At 37.6% G+C, this 25,941-nt stretch overlaps 2 protein-coding genes across 3 annotated transcripts; both read right to left on the reverse strand.

Annotated features, from left to right (window-relative positions):
- Window positions 1–6,518: 6,518 nt before the first annotated feature.
- emc7 (ER membrane protein complex subunit 7) lies at window positions 6,519–11,593 on the reverse strand. The gene is made up of 5 exons (XM_012877104.3): window positions 11,229–11,593; window positions 8,177–8,296; window positions 7,906–8,044; window positions 7,561–7,641; window positions 6,519–7,376 (listed from the first exon to the last, which is right to left on the reverse strand). Exons 1-5 carry the CDS (start codon window positions 11,459–11,461, stop codon window positions 7,224–7,226), a joined length of 726 nt encoding a protein of 241 aa, XP_012732558.1. The 5' UTR covers window positions 11,462–11,593; the 3' UTR covers window positions 6,519–7,223.
- Window positions 11,594–12,440: 847 nt separating this feature from the next.
- katnbl1 (katanin p80 subunit B-like 1) lies at window positions 12,441–25,256 on the reverse strand. 2 transcript variants are annotated; one of them, XM_012877091.3, is made up of 10 exons: window positions 25,082–25,256; window positions 24,400–24,524; window positions 24,230–24,267; window positions 21,592–21,862; window positions 21,368–21,483; window positions 21,231–21,281; window positions 19,145–19,234; window positions 15,246–15,350; window positions 13,142–13,235; window positions 12,441–12,980 (listed from the first exon to the last, which is right to left on the reverse strand). In XM_012877091.3, exons 2-10 carry the CDS (start codon window positions 24,511–24,513, stop codon window positions 12,948–12,950), a joined length of 912 nt encoding a protein of 303 aa, XP_012732545.2. In that variant the 5' UTR covers window positions 24,514–24,524; window positions 25,082–25,256; the 3' UTR covers window positions 12,441–12,947. The 2 variants fall into 2 exon arrangements, with proteins under 2 accessions (XP_012732545.2, XP_021179482.2); XM_021323807.2 differs by lacking the exons at window positions 24,230–24,267; window positions 25,082–25,256 and having other exon boundaries at window positions 24,400–24,521.
- Between the last annotated feature and the right edge of the window lie 685 nt (window positions 25,257–25,941).

The raw sequence follows: 25,941 nt of genomic DNA on the forward strand, positions 1-25,941 counted from the left end.
CTCTGCTTGCAGAACGCCTCCAAATCTCAAAAGTGAAGTATCTGTAAGTTGTGCTCCGTAGTGGTTAATGATGGAGCAACTTTTTACCACAAGAAAAGCCTGTTACGTAAGAATAATTCAGTGTTACTTGTCTAGGTGTTAAATTCAATCTTTGTTTCTGGGTCCAGGATGAGTTGCAGAAGAGCAAAAAGTAAGGCGTGCTCTTCTGGCATAGCTGCTCCGGATTAGTGACACACCAAACCGAACGTTAGATTAGTTGTTGCTGTATTTGTTACATAGCTCCCTATAAAACATGTATCGGTCTCCTTCCATGCTGACCCAGACTTACAGTGTGCTTTGATGAAAAAAAAAAAGGCGGATTAGTTGATGTGGATTTTATAAGGTATTTATGTCTATCTTGACATCTGGAAAATGCCCTCATTGCATGTCCTGTCACGTCAATTTGCACTTTCTTATTACGATATAATCCAAATCTATCATTCACTTCCTTGTTGCTGCCAGTACTGCTCACTTTTGTAGTATTTCTTTGCTTACTGGTTCTTCCTGTGTTTTATCTGCAAAAGTATTGAATTTGGAGAGCCACACCTCAGCTGTTAGTTATATTCGTCCTCCTCGATAAAATTCAAGCTGTGACTGCATCAGTGGGTGCATGTTAAACATCAGCGTATGTGTTTTTACACAAAAAAAAGGGAAAAGAACGGATGTGAAGTTCAGCCACATTTTGTCGAAGATTTGAGAAAATAAACGATCAGACTTTGTGTATTTAAATGTTTTAAAAACCGTATGTAATTGTACAGTATCTCTCAATTTCTCAACGTGCCAGATGCAAAATATGAGGTCAAGATAATCCTTCTAAAGCCTTTTCACACTTTTTTAATGAAGCATATAAAATCAATCCAAACTGTTTGAGAGGAAAATGTAAAAAAAAAGAAAAGTAAAAAAAAAAAAAGGACCAAAAGTAAATGCAATGCACTGTTTCTCAACTACCATACTAGGGGTCTGAATCCTGAAGAAAAATCTAACTCCAGCTGTGACTTTTATTCACTACAAAAAGTCCGGTTAAGTCTGAATAAAAGTAATCACAGAGCATGACGCTGCCACCATCGTGCTTCACTCTGTTCATTGTGTTCCTTTCAGATTTGTCTCGTTTCTACAGAACTAAACACATCCTTGCGCCAGGTTTTAGAAGATTTTAATCCAGGTCTGGGCATTTTTTTTTTTAGAAGTAAAATAAAGGAGACTTATCACACCACAACACACTTCACAGAGATTCCTGCAGCCGTTTTTAGCTGCTTGTTTTTTTAAGTAACTTTGTAAAACATCCCAGCTCTCTAATGCCACTGCTTTCCCATGTAATTGATGGCTTTCTTCTCTGCTCAACCATAAATATAGAACGGTGTGAATTTTCCTTTGTGGTCTTCTTTTTACACACATTTTTGAGCTGAATTGTATTTGAGGTCAATCGGATTTGCTGGGATTGAAAGCAGGTGTGTGCTTATGTTAAAAAAAGATACTTCAGTTCAAGGGTTTACACACTTAGCTAACCAGGTTACTGCATTTGTTTTTCATTTTAAAAGTTTTTTTCTGACATTTATTTTTCTGTCGAACTGTAGAGAATATTGGAAAAGTTTTGAGTTTCTTCATCCATGCATTTTCTATACGCATTTGTTCCTGCAGGGTGAAGGGGGAGGCGGGGTACACCCTGGCCAGTACATCGCAGGGCAACAGAGACAAACAGGACAAACAATCATACACACACACTCACATCTAAGGAAATTTAGAGAGACCAATTCAACTCACAGTCATGTTTTTGGACTGTAGGAGGAAGCTTGAGTGGTTTGAGATTATTAATCAAGGTTTAAGTCCCTAAAACCTGTCTTTTTAACAATGATGCGTTCGCTTTTAAGAAATACTGAATACAACACCCTCTACACGTATAACATGACTGGAAATCAGAATGTAAATAAATTCCTACTTTGTCGTGGTTCCAAAATAAATTACTTCAAATCCTGTGGACCACATTTACTGTTTATACGGAGAGAAGGATTTGACTGTTCCATTTTGTGTTGGGTCATCCCTCATGATCCAATTTCTTGAGCTCACCCTACAGGATTCAGGTCTGGGGACTGATAAGTCTATGGAAGAAGGTTTCAAGAGTTTGTGATGCTATTCACTCCCAGGGCCTTTGGGAAAGAAAGAGGCCCACAGCATCATATATCCTCCCCTGTGCTTAACAGAGGGCACGAGGCGCTTTTCCAAACATCCATCATTTATGCTAAATCCACCTGGAATGTTTGATGCTGAAATACAACTAGATAGCATCTAATGACTGTTATGGAAACTTGGTGACCCCTGAATTTCAACCTTTGCTGCAGGCCCTTAACAGCAAAGTTTAATACCCCTCTACCTGTGCATGGTGGCAAGGTAAACGTGGTTGTTGTTTGTCTTTTGAGCTGCCCTGTGATGGACTGGAGACCTGCCCAGGGTGTGACCTATTATATGGCCCATTCATCACTGCAGATAGGCATCAGACCAACCCGATCCCACCTCGGCAAGAATTAAGTGGGGATGGACGGATAAACGTTGATAAATTTAACAAGGTAAAATAAATGATTCATTATTGGGAATCAGTGGAACGGGATTTATTTATGGAGCACCTTTTCAATCTGCCAAGTTTCACACAAGGTCAAACAGTAACGTGGCATCAGTGAGCTTCATTTTCCTGCTGAATAAATTAAAGGCTGCTTCTGTTGTGTGTGTGGGGTCATAAAACTGTGAGATTGTGTTACCATGGCAACTAATTTTAAGGGTTAGGGTTACATATTTTAAGATGTCTCAAACATTTTCAGCAAATGGGCTCATAGGTGTGGAGGACGGTGTGTATTTCCCATTGTCACAACCCTAACTATGTTAATATGTCCTGCTTATTTTTCCTCCACGTTATATATCTGGGTTAACATTCAACTGTGGCATCAGGTCAACTTTTTTTTTTTACATACAGCGTTTAAAATTAAAACATAAAGAAGCACTTACTGAGCCATAACAATTTGACTTTAGTAAGCAGCCACATGGACTGGAGTTCACCAATGTACAGATTATAGATAGTGGTCGTGTTTATCTGTTTATCCTGCAGCTTTTTCAATTACAGTGTTGGAACTGAGAGCTAGGCTAGCTCTGTTATTGCATATTTAAAATATTCATCTTTACAACTTATTAATTCCCTATATGCTTATTAACTGCTTAACAGTTTGAATCTCCCAAATTTATAACCACCGGATTATTCTTAATACGGACCGGTTAACATTCTTTGGATTCTATACACGCATTGGTTTCAATTTTAAAGTCTTTACATAAATTTGACATCACTGTTGCTGAGTTTTTAGAGAAATGCCGTGCAGCCATGCCTCCACCCAACAGACGAATTTGGAATAGGTCCCCCTGATCCGTTCAGGCTCACTCTTGTGCAGCAGTGCGAGTGTTTTCAAGGTCAGTGCATTGTGAATTAAAGTAGGAGCTATCATGGAATCCCTCATTAAGCTCCATTTATTTACATCTTGGCATATTTACACTCTAACAAGTCTGCAGAAACTTCATTACTTATTCTATTCTGAATACTCACACATACACAATCCGTAACCCATGGCGGTGGGGAAGCCATTTACTGGCTCCCCCTTTTAATCAAAGGTTGTTTTAATGGGAAAGAAATGCATCAAAATGCTTTGTTTTCACAAATGTATTTAAAAAAAATCTAAATCTGAAATGGTGTTATTAAAAAAAAAAAAAAAAAGCCCCAGGTCAATCAAACAGCAAAATTGTTTTAAATAAAAATTTTCCTGTGTGAACAGAAGGAAGTGGTAATAAAATTAATCAAAGGCATATAATAAATAATTAGAAGAAATATATATATTTGTATCTCAAATTCAATTAATTCAACACTAGACTTTAAAGAATCACTTATCCAGTGATGCTTTAATCTGACAGATTTATACTGTACATACAGTAAATGATGTAGAGCCAAAACATTTTTAAAATGATCAAATGTGTAAAAAAAAAAAACAGATTTAACAGATTATGTTGCTTACGCTACATATGTTTGATGGTGTTATCTTCTATGATGCTGTCTGGCTCTTGATACCTTATCGTGTGTTTAAGGGCTAATTAGTATGTTTTGTGAATTTTGAGGCGCATTAGTAGAACAGTACTGTACATGTGAGGTTATTTGGGGTTAACACCCTTACCCGTGCCCGTGTTCCTAATGTAAATAAAGCACTTGGCTTTTTACGTGTTTAAATGATGCTTTTGTAAACTGCTCCAATTGTAAATCTTTCAGTCGACTGTGAAATCTATTTATAAAACCTGTGCCTTTTGTTTTGGTTGTTTTTGTGACTGAATCTGTGCTGCTCTCACGTTTTACATTTACAGCCCAAATAAAGAGGCAAAGACACATAAAGTAAGACAAGTTTATATACACTCAACATGGGTATGCATGTCTTGTTAATGAATTATTTGAGCAACTTTTTTCAGGGAGGTTATGGCCAGCCCAATCCCAGGGCCTAAATCAAATGTAAGACCCAAACATGCCGTTCTTATGAGCAAGACAAAGAAAATGCAGAGAAAGTGTTGTGGTCCCACCATCCTGGCCTGGAATACACGTCCCGATGCACCAGAAGTTGGGTCAATCCAGTACAACCCAGATGTAAAGCGGTTCCTAGAATCAGTGGTTATCACTAAATATTGGTTCAGTGAATCTGAGGAAAAATAAATCCTCAAACTTTTTCAGTTCATACATGAAATGTTGGGGAGTTTTTGGAAGAAAAATACTGACACTGTTTTTTTTTATTTAATAAGACCCACTTCTTCACCTCTTGTAGATTAGATTTTTCCCTTTATGCTTTGATGTAGAACAGAATGTACAGTCTCCTTTATATATTTGTATTTATAAAAAAATTAACTCCTCTATAATTCTGTCTTATTAAACAATTTTGTAAACAACTGCACATGCTTAGGTGGCAGATAAAGGCAGGTTTTTGGTCAAACTGTTTTGTCATTTTCACGATCTCAAAGACAAATTTTTATTAAAACTTTTGAGACTGCATCAAGTTTGTACCCAACTGTGAAAACAAACTTAAAATATAGTTTTGGGCCCGTTCTTCGTACGTCGCTAACTCACTTAGCTGGATTTGATTGTGGACGATTTGGCATGATCTTGGATCGTTTGGTTCTTCGAAACTCATCCTGGACTTGCTGTCATAGCAACATTTACAATGGATAGTATTTACGCATTTAATTTGTCTGCTACTTTTTGCCAGCCTTCTCTCCTGGCTTTAGCAGACTTTGAGGTGTTCCCTGTCGTTTTAATTAATGACTCAAATTCGGCATAACCTTTCATTAAAAGCTCGTGTTCTTCCATTAAAAACTGTGGGCGTTCTTTGGCCATGCTGAACAGCCAATAGCAGCGCTGCTGATCATTGTTTCTACTATCGATACATTTCCCCTTTTAAACAAACGCATGAACGCACAGTTATCTCAGATAACTCAATCCAGCCATACTAATCATAAACAACAGGTGTCTTCGAAGAACCCAATTAGCCGGATCATGATTAGCCGGATGAAATCATCTTGGATGTGTCATTTAATCCTGGATGTTTTAGGCAATGTACGAAAAACGGGCCCCTGGTCTATTGTTAGCAAACCATGACTCCCAAAAATTTATGTTAAAAGTTTAGGTTGTTATAAAATAAAAAAAATACCTAGATATAATGCTAAGTCGCCTACTAAAGTACAAAACAGTCTTCGAAACAAGCTTGTTGCACCAATTAGATGGACAAAACCTATTTTTAGTAGAGATGCACCGATCCGATACCCAGATTGGATATCGGCTCCCATATTGACTAATTAGCTGGATCGGATATCGGATGATTGATGCCGATCCAGCTATTTTTTTTTTTTTTTTTTACGTCAAACGCAGCAATACAGTTATGGCGTTGTAATCACTTCTATGTTTGCATCGGCGGTTACGCAGAGCACGCACAGAAGCTAGCGATGAGCAAACACAGAGCAACATGGAGCAAGTGCCGGACCGAGCTAGGTCTGCTATGGGAAACATTTCAAACTTCATACACCAACAAGTCCGACTGTAACATGCAACATCTGCAATGCATAAGTTGCAAGGAGGTTCATAAGGTTGGTAAATTCAACACTAAAAACTTAAATAAGCTCCTCCAAAAGCACCATGCTAAAGAACATGACGAACTTAATGTTTATTTTAAGCCTGATAACTTCACTCACATGGCAAGGTACACGGTTTATTAATTTAACAGCGGTATCGGACCGGTATCGGCCGATACGCTTAGCCCAGGTATCATATTGGACTGGAAATAACTGGATCGGTGCATCTCTAATTTTTAGATACAAATATATCTGGGTAACTAAACGCTTAAACCGCTCACTGATTTGGATACAAAAATATGTTCACAAATAAAAATATTAAAAGGAAATAAGGAAATTTTACATATTTACACGTGTTAATGATTTTAATAATAGATTTTACTCCCCATTTTATTAAAAAGCAAAACCAGCAAAACTCCAACAGAAACCACACACTCTCTAAACCGTCAACCACTATCGCTTTAATTTTTTACACCTCAGGCACATGATGTACAGTTTGAGTTGTAAGCATACAGTACGCCATAATTATTCATAGAACGAGGTCATGCGTTTACTCCCAAACAAAATCAGATTTCCTCAAATAAACAAAAACCACTTATATAGCATTTTAATTTATTTATTTATACTTTTAAATAAGAATTTGTCATCTTAAAATTTCAATTCATCTTCATTCACAGTCGGATGACCAAAACCGTCTAAGAAAAAAAAAAAAATCTCTAAATATGTATATAGGCTCTTTTTTTTTTTAGATAGAAGAATTTAGCAGCAGTGGGAAAAATACTCAAGTAGGACGACAAAAGGTTGTTACACGTAGCAAGTATGTATAGAGCAAAGTAGGAATAACAGCTTTTGCAGACACTGCCTTCAGTGCACCTTGAGACAAAAATGTTTCGCTCCGTTTCAGACAGTACATTAGAAATGGTGGTGTGCTCAGAACATTTAATGATAGAGAAATCTGTACAGCAGACCCAAATGCACAAGGGGGGAAAAAAAACATGACACTTTAAAAATCTTGCTTGGATGTAGTACGTCAGCTCCAGCAGGCGTGTACAGTACTACCTCCTCTTGGCTGCTGGCCTGCTGCCCTTGCTGCTGCTGCCTGCCTTGCTGGGACCCTTGGAGCCGCCAGAGAAGAGCTTGGTCATGAGCTCAGAGACGTCTGGAAGCTCAGGGTTGGGGTTCAGCATGTTCATGGACTGCTCCATTTCCTGCAAAGGCGGCAGCGATTTCAGAAGCTGTTACTGACTAAACCGTTTTGTTTCACTCAACAGAAACTGGCCTAATGAATCAGGGATTTTGGTTTGATTTCTCTTTGTGAGCATTTAAACATACAAGCACATTTGACGCCACTTAATGTTGATTAAAAGAGAAAGACTTAAAGGTATCCTTTACCTTTCTCATCTCTGGGTCATTGGTGTTGACCACTTTAGGCAGCAGAACAATTATGAGCAGAGGTAAAACCATCATCATCACCTGCAGAAGCAACAAAGAGACACTTAAAAGGAGAAACTCATGTACCACTCGTTTCATTGTTGACTAAACTCTTAAAATGTTATACAAACTGAAGACGACAAAATCTAATTCACCAATATATAGTGACATAATTTCTTCTTCTTAACAGGTCTAAGTGGAGCCCCATATTTGCCTTTAATTTAAGCCTGTTAGCAGGTCTAAAACCTTTGTATTGCATTGCTGTAAGTCTCACTTCTATGTGACCCGCTAATATTATTTTATTACCATTGGGTTCATGAGGAAGTCTGTCCAGCCCCAGGTTTCCCTCTTCATGAAGTAGCTGTGAGGACCAACAGCTCGGACCTGAAGTGGATAAGGCTGACGAATCACCTCTGACGTCTTTATGTAGTTCACAAGACGCGCCCTGTGAAAAACACGCGGCCTAATTATGAGCTACAGTTCTGACAGGATATGATCAACATATACAGCCACAAAATGTAGAATGACGTATAAAATGTTTTTTTTTTTTCTGTCTGAAATGATAGGAAAACCTTACCTCATTTTCCCCTTGGAAGTGATATCGACGCGTACGGGTTCGAACCTATATGTAGGGGTAACAACTTCCACAACATAAGATCCTGAAGGGATGTCATTCACAGCAAAACTCCCATCAGTTCTGTAAAAAAAAAACAAACAAACACCACAATGAAACTTTTTGTAAACCTAACCTGGCGCACTCAGTCTAACAAAAAATAAATTAATAAATTATCTAAATATTAAAATCAGATGGAAATAGTCTTCATTACACATACTGCAATTGTTAGGGGAGATTAAAAAGAATAATTTGTCAATATATTGCAATACAGTTTATCCCAATTCAACGTCGATGCAGAAAATCCTGTGAATCTTTTAGATCCGCTGGCCAGTGGATTTTCGCTGAGGGTGTAAATCACCAACTGTGTCACGATGTGATGTTATATCGATTTGTTTGGATGACGATACGATAGTCGTCGACATAACGCCTGTTACGATTTCCGATCGATGCGATCATATGATGCCATATCTGCCCATCTAACACAAATATTGATATAAACTCATAAAAAAAAATATTTGACCATTTCTAAGCTCTTACAGGTATCAGGCATTTAAATCAAAAACAGCATTCTTCTAAAATAATACATCACTGTAGTCTCATGTCAAAATTTCTAAATAAAGGCGTATCTTAAAAATGACGATATGGATCGATATTTTAATTTCACTTAATTGAATTAACCACTTATCCATACGGATCGATATATTGTTACGCCCCTAATTTGCACCGTGGTGAGCTACAACTTTGTGTGACGCGTCCACGGGACAAAGCAAAAACAACACGGCGACTTCAGAAACCGTCGGCAACTTAAAGCCTGAGCCTTCAACCCTCAGAGCTGACGTTTGGAGATATATTGAGCACCCGTATAAAAGCGGAACGCAGAAAATGGACAAAAGTAAAGTCTTCTGTGCGCAATAACCCACACGGGGAGCAGTGTAGCAAACTTGTTGAGAGAAGCAATAAATGAGTTGCGATTATTAGAGAAAGTAGCAGCAAATGTCACCATGAAGAAAGAAAAAAATAAGAATGTATGTTTACACAGGGCTGGACGATATAGGAAAAAAAGCACATCGATTAAATAGAAATCATATTGATCGATATCGATAATTACAAACAAATTCAAAACATTTGTTTAAGTGCAGCCCTGGACATTTTATGCTGTTGCTTAGCAACCTATCTTTAGATACAGAACACACAAACACAGATTTCAAACTCAACCCTTTATTCAACCAACTTTTTACCAAAACTGAGCGTTTTAAAAAAAAGAAAAGAACGCGTACTCTCTGAACTCTTTGAAGGGGGTGGAGCTTGGTGACGGAGCGTTCCTGGATCTGCGCTGTGATTGGTTGGGAGGATGTAAAGCATGTAACATTAACTTACATTATGTATTGCATTCTAGCCTATAATGCATATATATTATATACATTATAGGCTAGAATGCAAAAGGAATGAAAACTGTTATTCTATTGAACTTTTTATTGACCCATTTTTTTCAATTGATCTATATTTATATACTGTTATTGAATTATCGTCCAGTCCAGCCCTATGTTTACATGCACTTTACTTCAATGTTAATACACCGCTGACATATTTTTACTTTGGTACTCCATACTGTTTACAAGTACTCCTGTGCTACTGTGAAAAATTTTATTGCTCAAAAATGTTAAAGCATACTATGTGAAGTATATGATGGCTGTTCACATGGGCAGGAAAATAAATACAAGGGATGCACCGATATGAAAATTTGGGCCGATATCAATTTCCGATATTAATATTGCTGTTATGTCCGATAACCGATATTTACCGATGTGTGTGCGCGCACACACACACATTTACATTTCTGTGATGGTTACATTTTATAAAAGTTTGTACCAACTGAAAACTATTCTAATTGAAGTTTTGAAAGTAGGTTATAGTCTAGACTTACACACTACTTTTTGTCTCTGCTTCATTTAACAAAATCCCACAATCTTCACTGTCACTTTTACATGACCAACCCCCTCGCCTCCCACTCTTTCAACAGGCATTAAGAGCAACTAGCTGGAAATCAACATTGGTTGTTAATATTGACCCAGTTTTACTTATCGGACGGATACGATAAGTTAAAAAATTACTAACACTGGCCGATACCAATATTAATGCCGATATTTTGTGCATCCCTAATAAATACACATAGAAAAATCATCAATGGGTACTATAACAAATTACGTGTGTACTTCCACGTACTGAATTACTAAAGGTTCAAGTGAAGATGAACACAATTGATCTTTACCATATTTTTTTCTGAAAGACGCTGTAAAACATTGCCTACGGCACAATCTGGGCTTTAAATCTTGGGCTTTAATGAAAAATAAGAGTGCCTGGTGTAACACCTGCACATCCGGCTGCCTTAGAAACTATTTGATTAAATGCTTGATTACTAAATTATTCAATAGCTGTAATCAATTTTCTCTGACTATTAAGACAGTTAAAAAAGAGGAAAAAGTCGTAAAACGACATAGATTAAAGTAGTAATGAATGTAAAGGTAAAGAGAACAGGATGACCTCGTTGGAACACCCTGTGCAGTCGAGACAAACCCGAGCATCTAAATAATAACTTATATATAAATGTATTTATATATTAAGACGTTACAGGTTACAAGTATATTTAACATAAAATACAAAAGCCAGGATACTCCTCATCGTGATGTTTTGTAGTAAGCATCGACTTGAACTCTTGTTTATAACGTTGTCAACACACTTGTCTCCCAGGGGGGGTCAGGATGAGTTAGCATCATAGCTTTAGCAGGGCGGCCTTAGGTTCAGTTTATAAATAATTTAAGCAAATTCAGGTGCCTGCTGAATAAAGTTAGATCCAGGAGTATCAATCAGTAAATAATCGACGACAGTTTCACACTTTGGGCTGAGCAGCTGCCGTGCGATCACCTGATCTTGAGATGCTAACTAGCTATGCTAATGCTACGCGCTTAGCAGCATGCTAACCGGTGTGCCGTCCATAAAAGCAGACACTTCTCACCTCAGAAACCCCACGTATTCCTCGCCCTCCACGAGGACTCTGGCCGTGGAGACCCAGTCTTGTGTTTTCAGGCCGGGTACTATCGCTCTTCCCTCAATTTTGAACCTATCTCCGTTCGGCTGCGTTGATACGCCTGCACCAGGCCCCGTTTCCATGTCGGTGAAACAGCTAACCAGGACGAGCGCAGCTTGCAGGGAAAGCCATAGCAGCGGCCCGCTTCCCCTCCGCAACATGTTGTCCGTCTTTGTTACACTAAAGCGACCCTTGATAAACTTTGCAATGACATGTATTCCGATGGCAAGTTACGGGAGAGACGCTTATTTCAACATCAGCTGTCGCTATGAGAAATGACGTCACGTCCGGAAGAATCGCTATCATTCAAAACGGAGAATCTGACCACCGCTATGTAAATTTGTTTTCATTAAATATTCAGAAATAATTAAATGTATTGCGAAGTTAATTTCATTTTATAAAACGGCATTTATTTAATGTCATAACTTAAAAGCAGATTTATTTGAAAGAGAATTCAATCATTAAAATGCGAATTTCATATTGCTATGGTATTTCTTTTTATGACATCTCAAATAATTAAATAATACGTTATTTTATTTAATCAGGCATCTATTTAATGTTTTTCCGTTTAATTTAGCATTGGCTCTGGTTGCTTTCATTATTTATCATAACCGTTATTAGACAGCAAAATGTTAATTGCATATCATTCTTACATTATTTGTACAGTTGCTCTACGTTAATATATTGTCTTTATTAAAGTATTTTACAAAAACGCTTATAAATACGAAAACATTTGTAAACCTAAGCCACGCTGTATATTAAAAATAAAAGTCCTCTGAGATTTTGGGCCAAATTTCCATTAAAGTCATGCAGTTGCAGCCGATTTGTTTGCTTAACATCTGTTGTGCGAATTATGTTTTTGCCACATCCCAACTACTGGAATATAATCAGCTATAATGTTCTTTTGGACATTCTGCTCATCTTGAGGAAAACCAAACACCATTTTTTTCTAGTGTCACAGCCACAACGGAAGACACAGTTCCAACATTATAAAAACTATAGTTGAACCTCACAGAAGACTGGTTCAACAAAATAACTTTGTATTTAAATATATGTGCAAAAAAAAGGACTGAAAAAGAAAATCTGCCAAACAGCTACCGTTTATGTAGAAGTAGACCACAATGGGAAGAACAGCAATACTGTATTTTTTTAAGGAAATTTATTTAAAAGAAAATTAAAAGAATCACTTGTTTTGACATTTTACGGTCAAAGATCACGAGGAGTGGCAAAAAAACAACAATAACCACTAATAACTTAGACTTGGAGATTCAAGTTCCTGATTCCAAAGAAACCAGGCATAAAACATAGACAAAAGGTGTAGAGAGAGAGAGAGAGGGAGACAAAGACATTGGCACTTCATAGAGCAACATAACGCCCTGTCTCATGAGGTCCACTAAACGTCGCCCTTCACAAGACGGTCCACTTCAATGTGAAGCAGTCATTTGCTGTGCAGGCTGGCTGGCCTCCACCAGAGGGGTCCCCAGCTCCAGCTGAGAGTTGTCTGAATTGTCAGGTTCAGGCCCTGTTAAGAGATCTGAGTGTCTATGGAATGAAACGAGTCCATTTCTCTGGCAAATATGATCAGTTCAAAACACGGCCATGATTAGCAGTAGTAGTCACATGCGCAGAGCGCTGCATCCATCTACGTCAGGGCAGTTGAGATAGATGAGCTTCAACGGCCTGGAATGCAAATGAGAGAGCACATCATCAGTGCAGTCACTGACATGGCATGTATGAATGAAATAGCTAAGTTTTAGACAAAACATTTTTTGAAATAGATAATAAAAAAACCAAAAAAAAAAAAAAGAAATCTTCTGATATTTGAGTTAGGGTGGACTTACTTTCGCCAACTCTCCCACAGATCCAGGAACCAGACATAACCGAGATCCTTCCTTCCACAAGTCCTTTAATCGCTGCTTCATGACGTCCATGTTCCTGAGAGAAACACAAAAATGTTACCAAAGTGTTCTCCAGTGCTTGTCACAGGCTGACCGGTGTTAGCTAGTAACACCATCTGTGGCGTCTCTGCAGCATAGGCCAGTGGGGCCTGGCGCCACCAGGTGTCGCTGTGGAGCTCTATGTTCACAATAATCAGCCGGGACATGATCGTTCTTTATAGAGTAATGTTGTAAAAAAGACAGATTCCCTTACAAACAAAATTATGTTAGAAACATTTGTGTCTATATATCTAAGTCTGACAGAATACTAACAAGCTCAGTAGTTTAAACTAGGGCTGGGCGATATGGAATAAAAAATAAATCTCAGATTTTATCATACCAAATCCGATTAATCGATTTTTTCCTCCTTTTTGTTTCATAAAAAGAAATTAAAGAAATTGTTTTAAAACCTTTTTTATGTCAAGCATTTCGTCAGGGAGTTGACCTGAATTCAAAGTGCAACTAAAAACAAGCTGTGAAACATGCTTGTAAAACAAGATGGCAGCCGTGCCATTATAATCAATGAAAATATAACAAAACATTTGCTGCTAGTGGTATTACACAGTGATCAAAGAACAGGCTTCACTGCACTTGTGAACTTCAAACTAAGTTAAAAAAAAAAGTAAATAAGTAAAGGAAGTACCTCGTATTATGGTAAAAAAAAGTTTCCACTTAACAATATTTTGACAATACATTTGCCTAAACATATATCCATGTTCTCTTCATGGAAACCCAATGAGTCTATTGGCAAAATAAAATCCAGATATTCCAAAAATGAAATCTTAAACAATTGTAAATTCGAATTAATCGATTAAATCGATTTATCGCCCAGCCCTAGTTTAAACCCTTTTGAGGCGCCTTGATATTGGGGCCGGCCCACCAACGTTGGTTTAAATATTAAACATCTATAATCGCAGTACGCATGCCCGACACACTCTCAGTAGACGACTTTGGGGCACAAATCCTGTGGCCCTAAGCTCGGCTCGTCCAATCAAAACACTGGAAATACACACATTATGCTTACGTTCTGTGGGCAAATTTATTTGTATAGCACATTTCAGAACAAGAACAATGCACAGTGCTTTACATGATTAAAACATTAAAAACAGAATAAAAGCAAGTAAAAAAAAGTTGGAATAAAATGTAGGAATCAAAATAAAACAGAAAAAAGGAAACTAAAAGCAAATATTGATCTAGAGTTGGTTTTCCTTGGTGGATCATTGAAGGATTGATGTGAATCTTGTCTCTTAAGATAAATTAACATTATGAATGAGATTATATTTATAATACAAATGTATAATGTATATAAAAAAATACATTTAGCTTATATAAAATGGATTTTCTACTGTGTTTGTTTATGCTAATTTATCTGTTTTATTTTAAATTGATCAAAGTCAGGTTATAAGCATCACAAAAAAAAAAAAAAAAAAAAATTGTTGGTACTGATAGGTTTTGAGTTTTTGTGCCCCACCTAACTTATCATGCCAGAGACGCCACTGAACACAACTACTTAACACCGCCTTTATCTAGGACCTGGAGCACGAACAGAACTTACCACATGCTCAAGAAAAAAACAAAATGGCTACCAGTGAGAAAATATTCACCCAGACACCCCAGTCCTTCTGACCAACATGGAGGCTGAAATGTACCATGGATAGAAGGTCTTTACCTCGTCTTCTGGTAAGGACTAAGCAGAACCCAGATTTAAGGTCAATACAATTCAATTATTTTATTCAAAATTCAGCTGTTGTCAAAAGAGCTAAATGTAGCTCTAGCTGTAATAAAGCTGAGCCAGTGGAAATCACATCTTCTGGAACAAGACTTCTCTGGGTGTCAGGGCTTTCATCAACAGTTTCTGTTCTGATTATTTAGATCCTAGCAGTGGATCAGCATTTGGGTTCTACAGTTTGTTCTGCAACATTAGCTATTCCAACACGGGCCACCGTCACCCCGTCAATCCTTTTAACTCTGCAGACATTTCTAGATTGTAAACAGCACGACCACCCACCTGTCCTCTGAACAACTGCCCCGCAGTCTCTTCTCAGCTTTGGAAAGTTCAGGCCACCACTTTCTGACGACGGACTGAACCCAGTGTAAACCCACCGTTATGTGTCTGTTAAAAACAAGAAAAATACATGTTATAGTTAAACCTCATAGGTCTTCCCTCCATTTAACTCATTTGTAGTCCTAAGCACTAGATTGGCATCTTGTATAAGGATGGGCACCTTTCACATTTGACCCGGTACCTGGGAATCCATACCGGTACTTAACAGTACCTATTTTCGGTACTTCCGTGTATTTATGTAGTAATAAACGTTAATTTTTTAAAATAAAATCTCTACATTTTTCAATTTAACTTATTTATTTGTCAATATATAAACATGATTGGATGAACAAATTAACCTTATTAAATGATTTACGAATTGTCATACATTTCTTGAATCCACAGCACATAAAACAAATTGTTTTACCAAAATAACTGTTATTGGGATACGGGATTGAAGCTGTGTGTGAGTAAAATTCAGGGAATTGTTTTAGTGCAACTGTTTCAGAGAAAGAAAAAAATATCAATAAACATATTTTATCCAGCTTTGTAAATCAAGGTTGGGATACATTTGCAATGAGGGAACAGAGACTCTCCTCTCTGCACTCTTTGCTCTGACTGCAGGCGAGTTTCAGGACAAGGCAGCAGCAGCCTGTCTACGAGAATCACTAGGAGAAGTGGGAATGACCTCACAGCAGCACTCGGCGCTCTCCCAAGACAATAACTGCAGAACGATTGGTGCTTTCACAAGAAGTCACCAATAACAGAAAAAAGTTGATAGATTTTTCCATAGGATGGGTCTGAAAAGTCACTACATGAACAACAATTTTGTCGACTTATCGTCACCCCAGAAACTTTTAAACCAATCGATCTCATTCCCTACAAATCGATTTTGCAAAGTTTAAATGGAATCGATCCAACCACAATTAAACAGATTTTTTTTTTACCCGGCCCTAGTGAAGAATAGCAAAAATTTGCCAAGACGGAACATGCAGCTGTTGCAGTTGGACACTTGATAAAAATCTCTCAGGGACGAGATTTCCATCGACAGTTCTCAATCTTCTAAAAACAGAAAAAGCTGGGTACAAAGCAGATTTTTGGTCTTTAATGAAACCATTTCATAGTGATCAAAAGGTTAAGAGACTTTTTAGTCAAAAGCAGAATTGAATGCATATTGACCTTGCTTTAAAGGGGTGGGCCAATTTAATTTACGCTTTTCTTTTAAGAGGGCAAATGTGATACTTTTTACATTTCAAGCAATAACCATTTACAGATTCCTACAAAATTCTGGCTATGTTATTTTATTATAATGTAACATGTTTAGTTTTTAGTGAGCAGAGCCCCCCTGTGGGGTAAGTGGTATAAGTCTGCATTTTTGAAACGGGGGACCCATGTTTGAACCCTGGTTGCATCATGAAGAGTCCAACCTCGGCAAGTCTGTGGCTCCGTCCAAAATGTTCTAATTGTCGCCTTTAGCTCCTGTTCCTTGACCTTTCATTGGGTCAAACGGTAAGAACTCTATGGTGGGAAGGAAATAAGCTTCAGACGTCTGTGCTGCCTTAACTCATTATGCGACTGAAACGCACATGGATGATGTAAATCAAATCCGGGCCTACAGCCTTCCGAAAACAAACTACAAAAAGTTAGACAAATGAAGCGAACGGCTGAAGCTCTCGTTACACAAACCAAAACTGCCGCATTCATTTGCATGTGTCACACGGTGCGTTGTCAAATTACCTGAAAACAAGCACAGAAGTTATGTACTTGTGGCCATGCAGAAAAACCCGACAACAAACAACTATTCTGAGCGCATATGGACCCGCGCCATACAGGGCTACAGGCTCAGCGACTCATGCTGTTACTGATTAGAGAACCGGAGGAAATTATCATCCCTCTAAAGCGCTGCGACTCCAGCCTCCACATGCATGCACCGTATATTCATGAGTTAATCCGAACAAATGTTTACATGGAAGTTGATCGGATTAGGGCTCGGCATAAACCAGCCTCTCAATCAGAACCCAATTTCATTCCGATCGATCGACGGTAATAATTTATTTTAATAGGCTTTAAGTTTAATTTGCTGACAAAGTCTTGAGTGAAGGCCCCGGGAGAGAAGAGCAGAGCGCTAAACGTATCTTTTCAAGAACAAGGAGTCTTTATTGTCATTATGTAACCATAATGAAATGTTGGTGAGACACCCAGAATGATGAGAAGCAAACCCAAATTAAAAGCACATTTATGACCGTTGTCATAAATGTAAGACTCTCCAAAAATAAAATAAAAAAAGTATTAAATATCAAACTCCCCTTTTGACTCTTCGAAGAAAAATTAGATATACTTATAGAAGAGATGAACATCCTTGGAAAATAAACATGTACACAGAAATGCAGCTTGAGCTGAAACAGTCTATCTATGAACTGGACTGGTGATCTATTTGATTCTCAGCAGAATTTTTTTTTTTTATTCCCTGCTTGCGTTCAATTATTTCCCCAAAGTGCACTGGTACAAAAGTAAGGTACAGCAAAACCGCACTGACACCAGAGTTTTACAGCTTCGCTGCTGTTTATACACACAACATTGACAACTGATGCATCAATGGAAGAGCAGTGGACAGATTCAGCCTTACAAAGAATATATGTTTAAAAAAATATATATAATATCTCCCATCGATACAACACATCCAAACATCTAAAGTGATGTATGTTTATTCATAAGGAATAAGTAAAGGTTATGTATGAGCTTCTCCAGAGTCTCAGTTACCATTGGAATATTTAACACACTACCTGAAATAAGTGCCAAGACACATGTGAAGGTGTAGGGGTAACTCTTTGCTTGCAAAGTACAAATCAAATGCAAGGTGATTCATACGTTTAAGGCCAAATTCCTCACCACTGCTATTCTTCTCCCTTGGCACGCATTTAAGGAAGTGCTTAAAATATTTTGCAGAGAAATGGGTGCAGTCCTTCAGGAAGTAGGATCAACAGACGTGCTTTGCTCTGTCCACAGGTGTCATGTAAATATTTATAGTTTTTTATACTTGTTAAGGAAGAACACAAATGCATCCCATTAAGTTATTTTTTGCACAAGTGGCCTTCATTCAAAAGGTAAATTAATAGGAAGGAGGCTGGAGAGAGAAGGGGAAGGCCTGCAGCAAATGCCCAGAAAGTGAAAATCAAACCCAGGACAGCCACATGAAGGATTATGGCCTCTGCACAGGGTGCTCTCCATCTACTGAGCATCTAAAGTGCTCACATGTCAATCTAATACATAAGACATAATTTAAAACTATACATTTATCTGGTACATAGTTTGTTTCAAAATTGCAGACTTTAACACGTATACTATTTTTCAAATACGCTTTGGTATGTAAAAAAAACAACAACTTATAGTGTAGAGAAACACTACCGTTTGATTCTGTCTCGTATTAAACTGCATATTAACCACTCAACAGTTTTTGGTGAGGTAGAAAATTTTTCTAAACGAAGTCAAATTTGATGAGTGCCATTTCTTGAATTTATCAATTAACTATGATACCAAACATAGCATATCATACTCCTAAAACTAGAGATTAAAGTGGTTATCGTGCCATTCAAATGTTAAGCCTTCACCCTTTTTATCAAAAACTACAGGTTCAAGCTAGCCCTTAGAAAATATGGTTAACCCCTAAGAGGAAGAGGTGAGGGGAAGGGAAAAAGTGGGATTTAGTCTTAACAGCAGTTCATTAGTTATGGGCCAGAACTAAAATGCCTTGGGTGGATTTGGTGACAGCTGACAGGAAAAAATAAATAAATAAATTCAGCAAACCAAAGAACATTTCTTTCAGCAATTAAAAAGATCCAAGATTAATGATGAGGGGTACTTACTCTTCATATTTACTGGAAAGTATCACTTTGACTTGAGGCATGAGGTCCACACAGCAACCAAGTGACAAACTTGATGCTTCAGTTTGAAGGCTAATAAAATCAGGGAAGAAAGAAGCATAAACAATGAATGAGAGAGAGGGGGGGGGGGGTCATTCATAGCTGACAGTAGGTGAAGTAATGGTCATACACTTAAAGCTGTGGTAGGAAAGGCAGAAAAGTACCAAACCAGATAATTCAGTTCATTCATAAACAAATAAAAAAGCTTTTGTATCTGCATAGAAATATTAGAGATGGACCGAACTGTTTTCCCCCTATCCAATCTGATACCTGAGGTTATTTTATTGAGGTTATCGGCCGACGCCTGATCCGATACTACTGTTGAATGAATGAACCGTACACCTAGCCACGTTTCTGGCACTGAATTTACCAACTTAATCACCACTCCTCACTAGTTTCACGTTGCAGATATCGCATGTTGCAGTCGTACTTGTTGGCGCATCAAGCTTGAAATGTTTCCAAATAGCTGACTTGGCTGTATATTACCATTTATGATATTAATAAAGAAAAGAAATGACTGGATCAGAATGCTGGATCAGCTTCATTCATCCGATATCCGATCCAGTCAATTAGTCAATATTGGAGCCAATACCCGATCCGGGTATCGGATCAGCACGTGTCAAAAAAATATATACATTCAGATTATAATTTATTATTAAATAAAAGAATACAAATATTTCCCTTTATAGTCCCACAGAGTGTAAATTGGTCTCTGCGTTTAAGCCTTTCCATAAGGAGATGTGCTGCTATACAGCGGCGCCAGGGGAGCAATCTCTGACCAAAGGTCTTGCTCAGGAACCCAACATAAGTTTCGAACCGCCGACTTTTTCAGCTTCTCCAAGACGTAAACGCCCAGCTGCTTAATAACTGGGACATCACCCCCCCCCCCAGGGTTCCTACAGCATAAGGCAAGTTAAATTCAAGACTTTTTAATGCCACTTGAAACAAAAAGTTAAGTCCAACTTCACGATAAACAAGATAAACCTGATAGCGACAACTTCACCCAAATGTTTATTTTAACATAAACCATTACTTTCTGGCCCAGTAGACATGTTTAAAATTTTGAAAAACATTCCATATAGGAAGAAAGCTAAAAAAAAAAAACACACAAATTACAGATATATTTTTAACAACTACTGAACTGAATTCACAAACTTTGTTTTGCCCCCTACTAAAATAAACTAAAAATCTGTTTTTTAGTTTATTTTAGCAGCTATGGTCTGGCCGCAACAGTTTTTATTGGTTCCGCTATCGGGACGGAACAAACAATGGTTACATTGAGCCGTTCAGTAAACTAAAAAATATATAATTGTGTCAACACTGCAAAAACGGATCTAAAAACAAGTAAAATGTTCTTAAAGTTAGTCTATTCGTCCTTGATTTGAGCCAGTAAATAAGATTATCTGCCAATGGAATGAGTATTTTTGCCCCTAAAATAAGATAATTAGACATCCTGCACTTGAAATAAGATGGAGATGAATTGTTCCTATTTTAAGTGCAAAAATCTTATTCTATTGGCAACTCATCTTATTTACCTGCTCAAATCAAGGACAAATACACTCATTTAAAGAAAAATTTACTTAGTTTTAATTCTGTTTTTGATATGAATTATTTTACTGTTTGGTAAGGATTATGAATATAAAATCCTATTTATAACCTGGTAACAATTTTAAGACCTAAGAAAGACTGATTTAAGACATTTTAATGCCAATTAAGGCCTTAGTTTTATATCACAGAATTCAATGCCTTTTAAGACTTTTTAAGGATCCGCAGGAACCCTGCCCCCCATACTGGGCCCCAAACCTACTGCAATGGACAACTCTACCAAATCAGACCCTATAATGAAGATCTTCTCATGTACAATTAGCATTTTTTAAGTTTTCTGACTTTTTTTAAATAAAGTAGTTTGACATTATAAAATGTAGGCATAATCTTATAATTTAAATAATCTTTCCTAAAACCCACTAACCGTCAAGAAAAAAACCTTTAAAAATCACCAGTTAGTAAGTAAAAGCCAAAAGAAACTTACTTGTTTGTTAAGACGGGCAAGCAGTCAAGCAGCACCCCCGTGTCTTGTATTCTGCAGAGCAAACGCAGCCAAAGATGAGTCACACGGTTTGAGGGAAAAGGCCCAAAGCACCAAATGATTTGATTTGATCATTTTACCTTATCAGGTAGGACACCAACTCGCTGGCGTTCCTTCGCCATAGTGTCAGAGCTACTTTAAGACGGAGATCTCTTCCAAAGAGAATGTGAGACATCGCTTCGTGGTCCTTTGTTAACTTGTAAAAAAAAACACACATATATGCCAGCGTGTGTTTTAAAACCAAGAGAAAAACAAGAGGCTAGATGTTCTTGTAACAAGCATCCACCTCAGGCGCGTTTCTCACCTCGGCAAAGTCGGCGTACTTGGAGCTGGCGCCGGCCATCTTGGAAGCCTCAGCAGAGCTCGTCGGCGGCCCGGAGTGAACGCCCCGCACACCATCGGAGCACGTCACCTCATTTTCCTTGTTGGCCATGCCGGGGCCAAGGAGACGGCCTACATTTGACGAGCTCCGGTGCAGCTTTGCGCCCGCCTCAACCGATGAACGACTCCTCCTCTTGCAAGGCGACGGCCGCTTCGTTTTGCCCGGACTCTTGACTCTGCGATGCACCTGGAAACTGACGAGGAGGACACCGAGAATGACCCAAGCCGTGGCTGTTCGGAAAGCAGCCGAAATTCAAAGCCACAAACAGACGGTGCTGATGGTTCATGGAAAGATGACTTACAGGTGCATCTCAATGAATTAGAATATCATTGAAAACTTGATTAAACCAATTACTGGTAAATCTAGATGGATTTCATGCAAACTGACATATTTTAAGTGTTAATTATCACAAACAGCTAATGAGAATGCTAAATTCTGCTTTCAAAAATGTGTTAAAAATATTCAAGATAAGGAATCTGCAACCTGTGGCTCTGGACAACCAACTAACAACCAACTAATGATTTTAAATATAAATTTAATAACAGGTTTCCACGACGGAATTACATTAAAAAAGGTACCAATAATATTTTATTCTATTTTTCTTGTTAATGGGTTAGAAACCATGTGCTTTCCCCCCCTTTTTGCATAATTTCCCCCCAAATACCAATCTGTCATAAAAGAAAGTATTATTCATCAAAACATTTTAAGTTTTGTCTAGCTGTACCTAAGGAAAAATGGCTCTGTGAACTGTAAAGATCCCTGATCCCTACTCGTGATCGAAAAAGTAGTTTACACAGAAACGTCAGCCCGTGTGTGTTTAGGGCTGCAGCTGTCAAATATTAGTCAGGTAAGGAGGAATCATTGCAACCGGAGCACCGCCTATGCGCTGAATGCTTGGTCGAGCCTCCTGTTGCATAACATACTGAACGAATGCATTAAGACAAGGGATGCCACAGCGGTAGCCCCTGTCTGTGAAGTGCTGCACATTATATAATTATTACCACAATATTAATGTATGCAATATCAATATGGATAGGAACGAATTAGAAAGCATTGAAAATTAGCAAGTTATGCAAGTACCCTATATTCAGGCTATTGGTTGTCAGCATCTATGTGCTGACGCTTGTTGATTATTGTTAGAGGGCTTTAAGATATTCTTAAGTCATTAAGAGATTACAATAAAGCTGTTTCTTTACCAAAACAGCAGATGGATCCAGTAGCAACTTATCTTTTCAATGTATAAAACAATTCTTTGGCTGGAAGTACAATCATTATTTTCCAGCTAGTGAATAGATTACTGACTAGCTGTATGTTTGCAATGAACTCAAAGCAGAAAGATTGTTAAGATAAGATAAAATAGACTTTATCGAGCCAATGTGACAGGTGAATGTCTCCACTGTGAGATCAATAATCAAAAGAAGGTGCCAACTGGAGGAAAATGTGCATAGGGTATATACAGTGTGTCCACAGATATACAGTGGGTGGAAAAAAAATAGAAAAGAAATAAAGCAGATTTAAAGTGACATAAACATTCAAGGTGGCTTATATACATATCGGTTTTGTTGTACGTTTGTTAATTTATCGCAGGTCATATTGTCATCGCGACGTTTGCAGATTTTAAACGCTTGTTGCATCTCTTCCTGTTGTTGTACATGCAAATCACATTTGCGATCATAGTCACAATTTTAAACAACGCAATTTCCAAATTGCAGAGGCCTGCAGTTTTTGGCTATGTAACAATTAATGGATAAGACACATCCTATAGGTGGTGTTAATATGTTTAAAGTGGGTTTGCCTCCACATGGAAGGGAAGAGAGTTGCAGCAGTGAGATAATCTAACTTTATCATTTGTTTTAGAGTTTCTATAATTTGGTTTTTAACAGAAACTTTCAGGAATCTCACCATGGCATTAAGTAGCGGTCAAGCTGTTTAATACACAGACTTGTTTGTTGGTTACACTTTATGTTCGACAAGGATCGATGTCCAACTCATAAAGCTATTCTCTTGAATAATAATAATAATACTCTGAATATTAAAAACTGTTTTAAATAGTCCTTGTTTACAAACATCTTTATCTTGCAGGGCATTTTTGTTGCTTGTGGTTAATGCAGAGAAAAGTCAAAATAACTCGCAATCGTGGTTTAAATGTATAGCAATTATGATTTTTGGGAAAACTGTACCACCCTATTAGCCATTACCCTTGCAGAGGGTGTCAGGTACTGTGTGATGCAAATCTGTCACATCTGCAGCTCTTCCCATAACGTTTCTTTACAACAATCCCTTTAAAAAAAAAAAAAAAAAAAAAAACTATTTTATTTTGTGTTTTGATTAGGTGCAAATCAATGGTCCAAATTAACCGAAAAGACCTTGACATGTGCAATTCCATATTTATTGAATCTATGCCACATATGAATATGCAATTCAAGAGTTTAAAAAGTTTCCAATGATATTCTAATTTATTGACGCAATATCCCAGTAGCTGAGAGGGACTAATCTGTGGGACAGCGAGTGAATGATTACATTTGGATGAACCCCACAGATGTGAAATCAAGAGACTCACCTGCCCTCATTTAATTCTTCCTTATTAATAAAATCCACCTAAAACAAAAGGATAGGGGATGAGGGCACTACCACTACTAAAAAAACCACTGAGCTATGCTTATCACCAGGATTTAACACAACAATTGACTGCATTTCACACGTTGAGCCCAACCTTATTGGTATTCATACCTGCTTCATGTTCTCTTCAGTAGGAAAATGCAGACGGGAGCGCAGAAAGCCATTGGATTTATTGTAGCTGACCTTAACGACTTCCCGTTGTTTACAACGCCTGCCAGGTGCCATAATAAGGGACACTGTTGGACAAACATTACAACAATCATCGGTAGCATAACTCATGTATACCTGGAACTGGCAGCAAACATGGAGGCTATCTTCTTTTTTTTATCACAACATCCTAACTGTAATTCAGCAGTGTGTGTGTCAGAGAGAGAGATAAATGAACATAAACGTTTATAAATGCTAAAATAGGCGTGGTCCGATTTAAACTCGTTAAACTGCAACTAAAGTCGAAATTAAAGTGAAGCTAATGCACCTCCTGCCTCGCTAAACATGAAAACAACCGATCCGTGTGAGGGGAATGGACTCGAAAGAGTCGATTAATGCCGCTGCACTGACGTTACATCACGTAGCTTTAACTTTTAGCATTTAGCTCAACTGCGAAGCAAAACACGGAGACGTTAAAAGTGAGCGAGCTGGGCCGCTGCTACCAGCTAGCTCGCTAACAGGTTAGCTTTGTCACCGCAGGGAACATATGGCTTCACGGGAGGAGACGAAGAAGAAAACATGTAATTTCCACTAGCTACTTTTTTTCCACCCCCACAGCGTTTCCACCGTGGATTTAAATACCAACCGATTCATTTTGGAGAGTGTAGCAAGAGGGGGTTCCTCTGGCGTGAAAATTCAATAACGTGAAAAAACTGGTTAAGCTTCAAGAGAAAACTCCACCTCGGCGCTAACGCCTCTTGCCATTCAAATGAACACAACGCCGGCGTGTGTGGGGATTGTGGGATTGATTTTGGCAGAGAAAAAGGTGGAGTTTATTCTATGGTTTTAGCGCCGACTGCTGGACGTTAGCGAAACAAAACATTTGTAGGTCGGCGCTCTGGCGCCACCGTCTGTTAGGAAGTCTGTAATGCAACTTTAAAGTATTATTATTATTATTATTATTATTATTATTATTATTATTATATATTTTGCTACTATTAATCATTATTATTATAAAATTATTATTATTATTATTATTATTATTATTATTATTATATTATCATTATATTATCATTATTATGATAAACTTATTATTTAATTATTACTATAATTATAATTATAATAATAATTATTATTTGAATGTGTTGCAATACATCAGATGTCACAAAACTTTATCATCCTAAGAGCCATTTTTGCCTTTGCTCCAAATAGATGTTATGTAGGGTTTATAAATAGCTGCTATGTAAAATTGTCTTTTTATGGTTAAAGAACCACCATAATCTATTTTTTTTTAAAAATAAAACTTATAGAAATTGAAAACTTTCCCTCCTTAATTGGACATGCCATATATTTGGACAAATATAAAAATCATTATACCATTAGTATCATTGTGATGTGTACCTTCTAGTGAAATAGAGCCAAAATGAGCTTTCTATTAAGATTTAAACAACTGCACTTAGAAGGAAAAGGTGATTTACTCATCTCTGATTATATCTGTTTGAAAAG

The sequence above is a fragment of the Fundulus heteroclitus genome, chromosome 15, assembly GCF_011125445.2.
Source record: "Fundulus heteroclitus isolate FHET01 chromosome 15, MU-UCD_Fhet_4.1, whole genome shotgun sequence".
NCBI classification, from domain to species: domain Eukaryota; kingdom Metazoa; phylum Chordata; class Actinopteri; order Cyprinodontiformes; family Fundulidae; genus Fundulus; species Fundulus heteroclitus.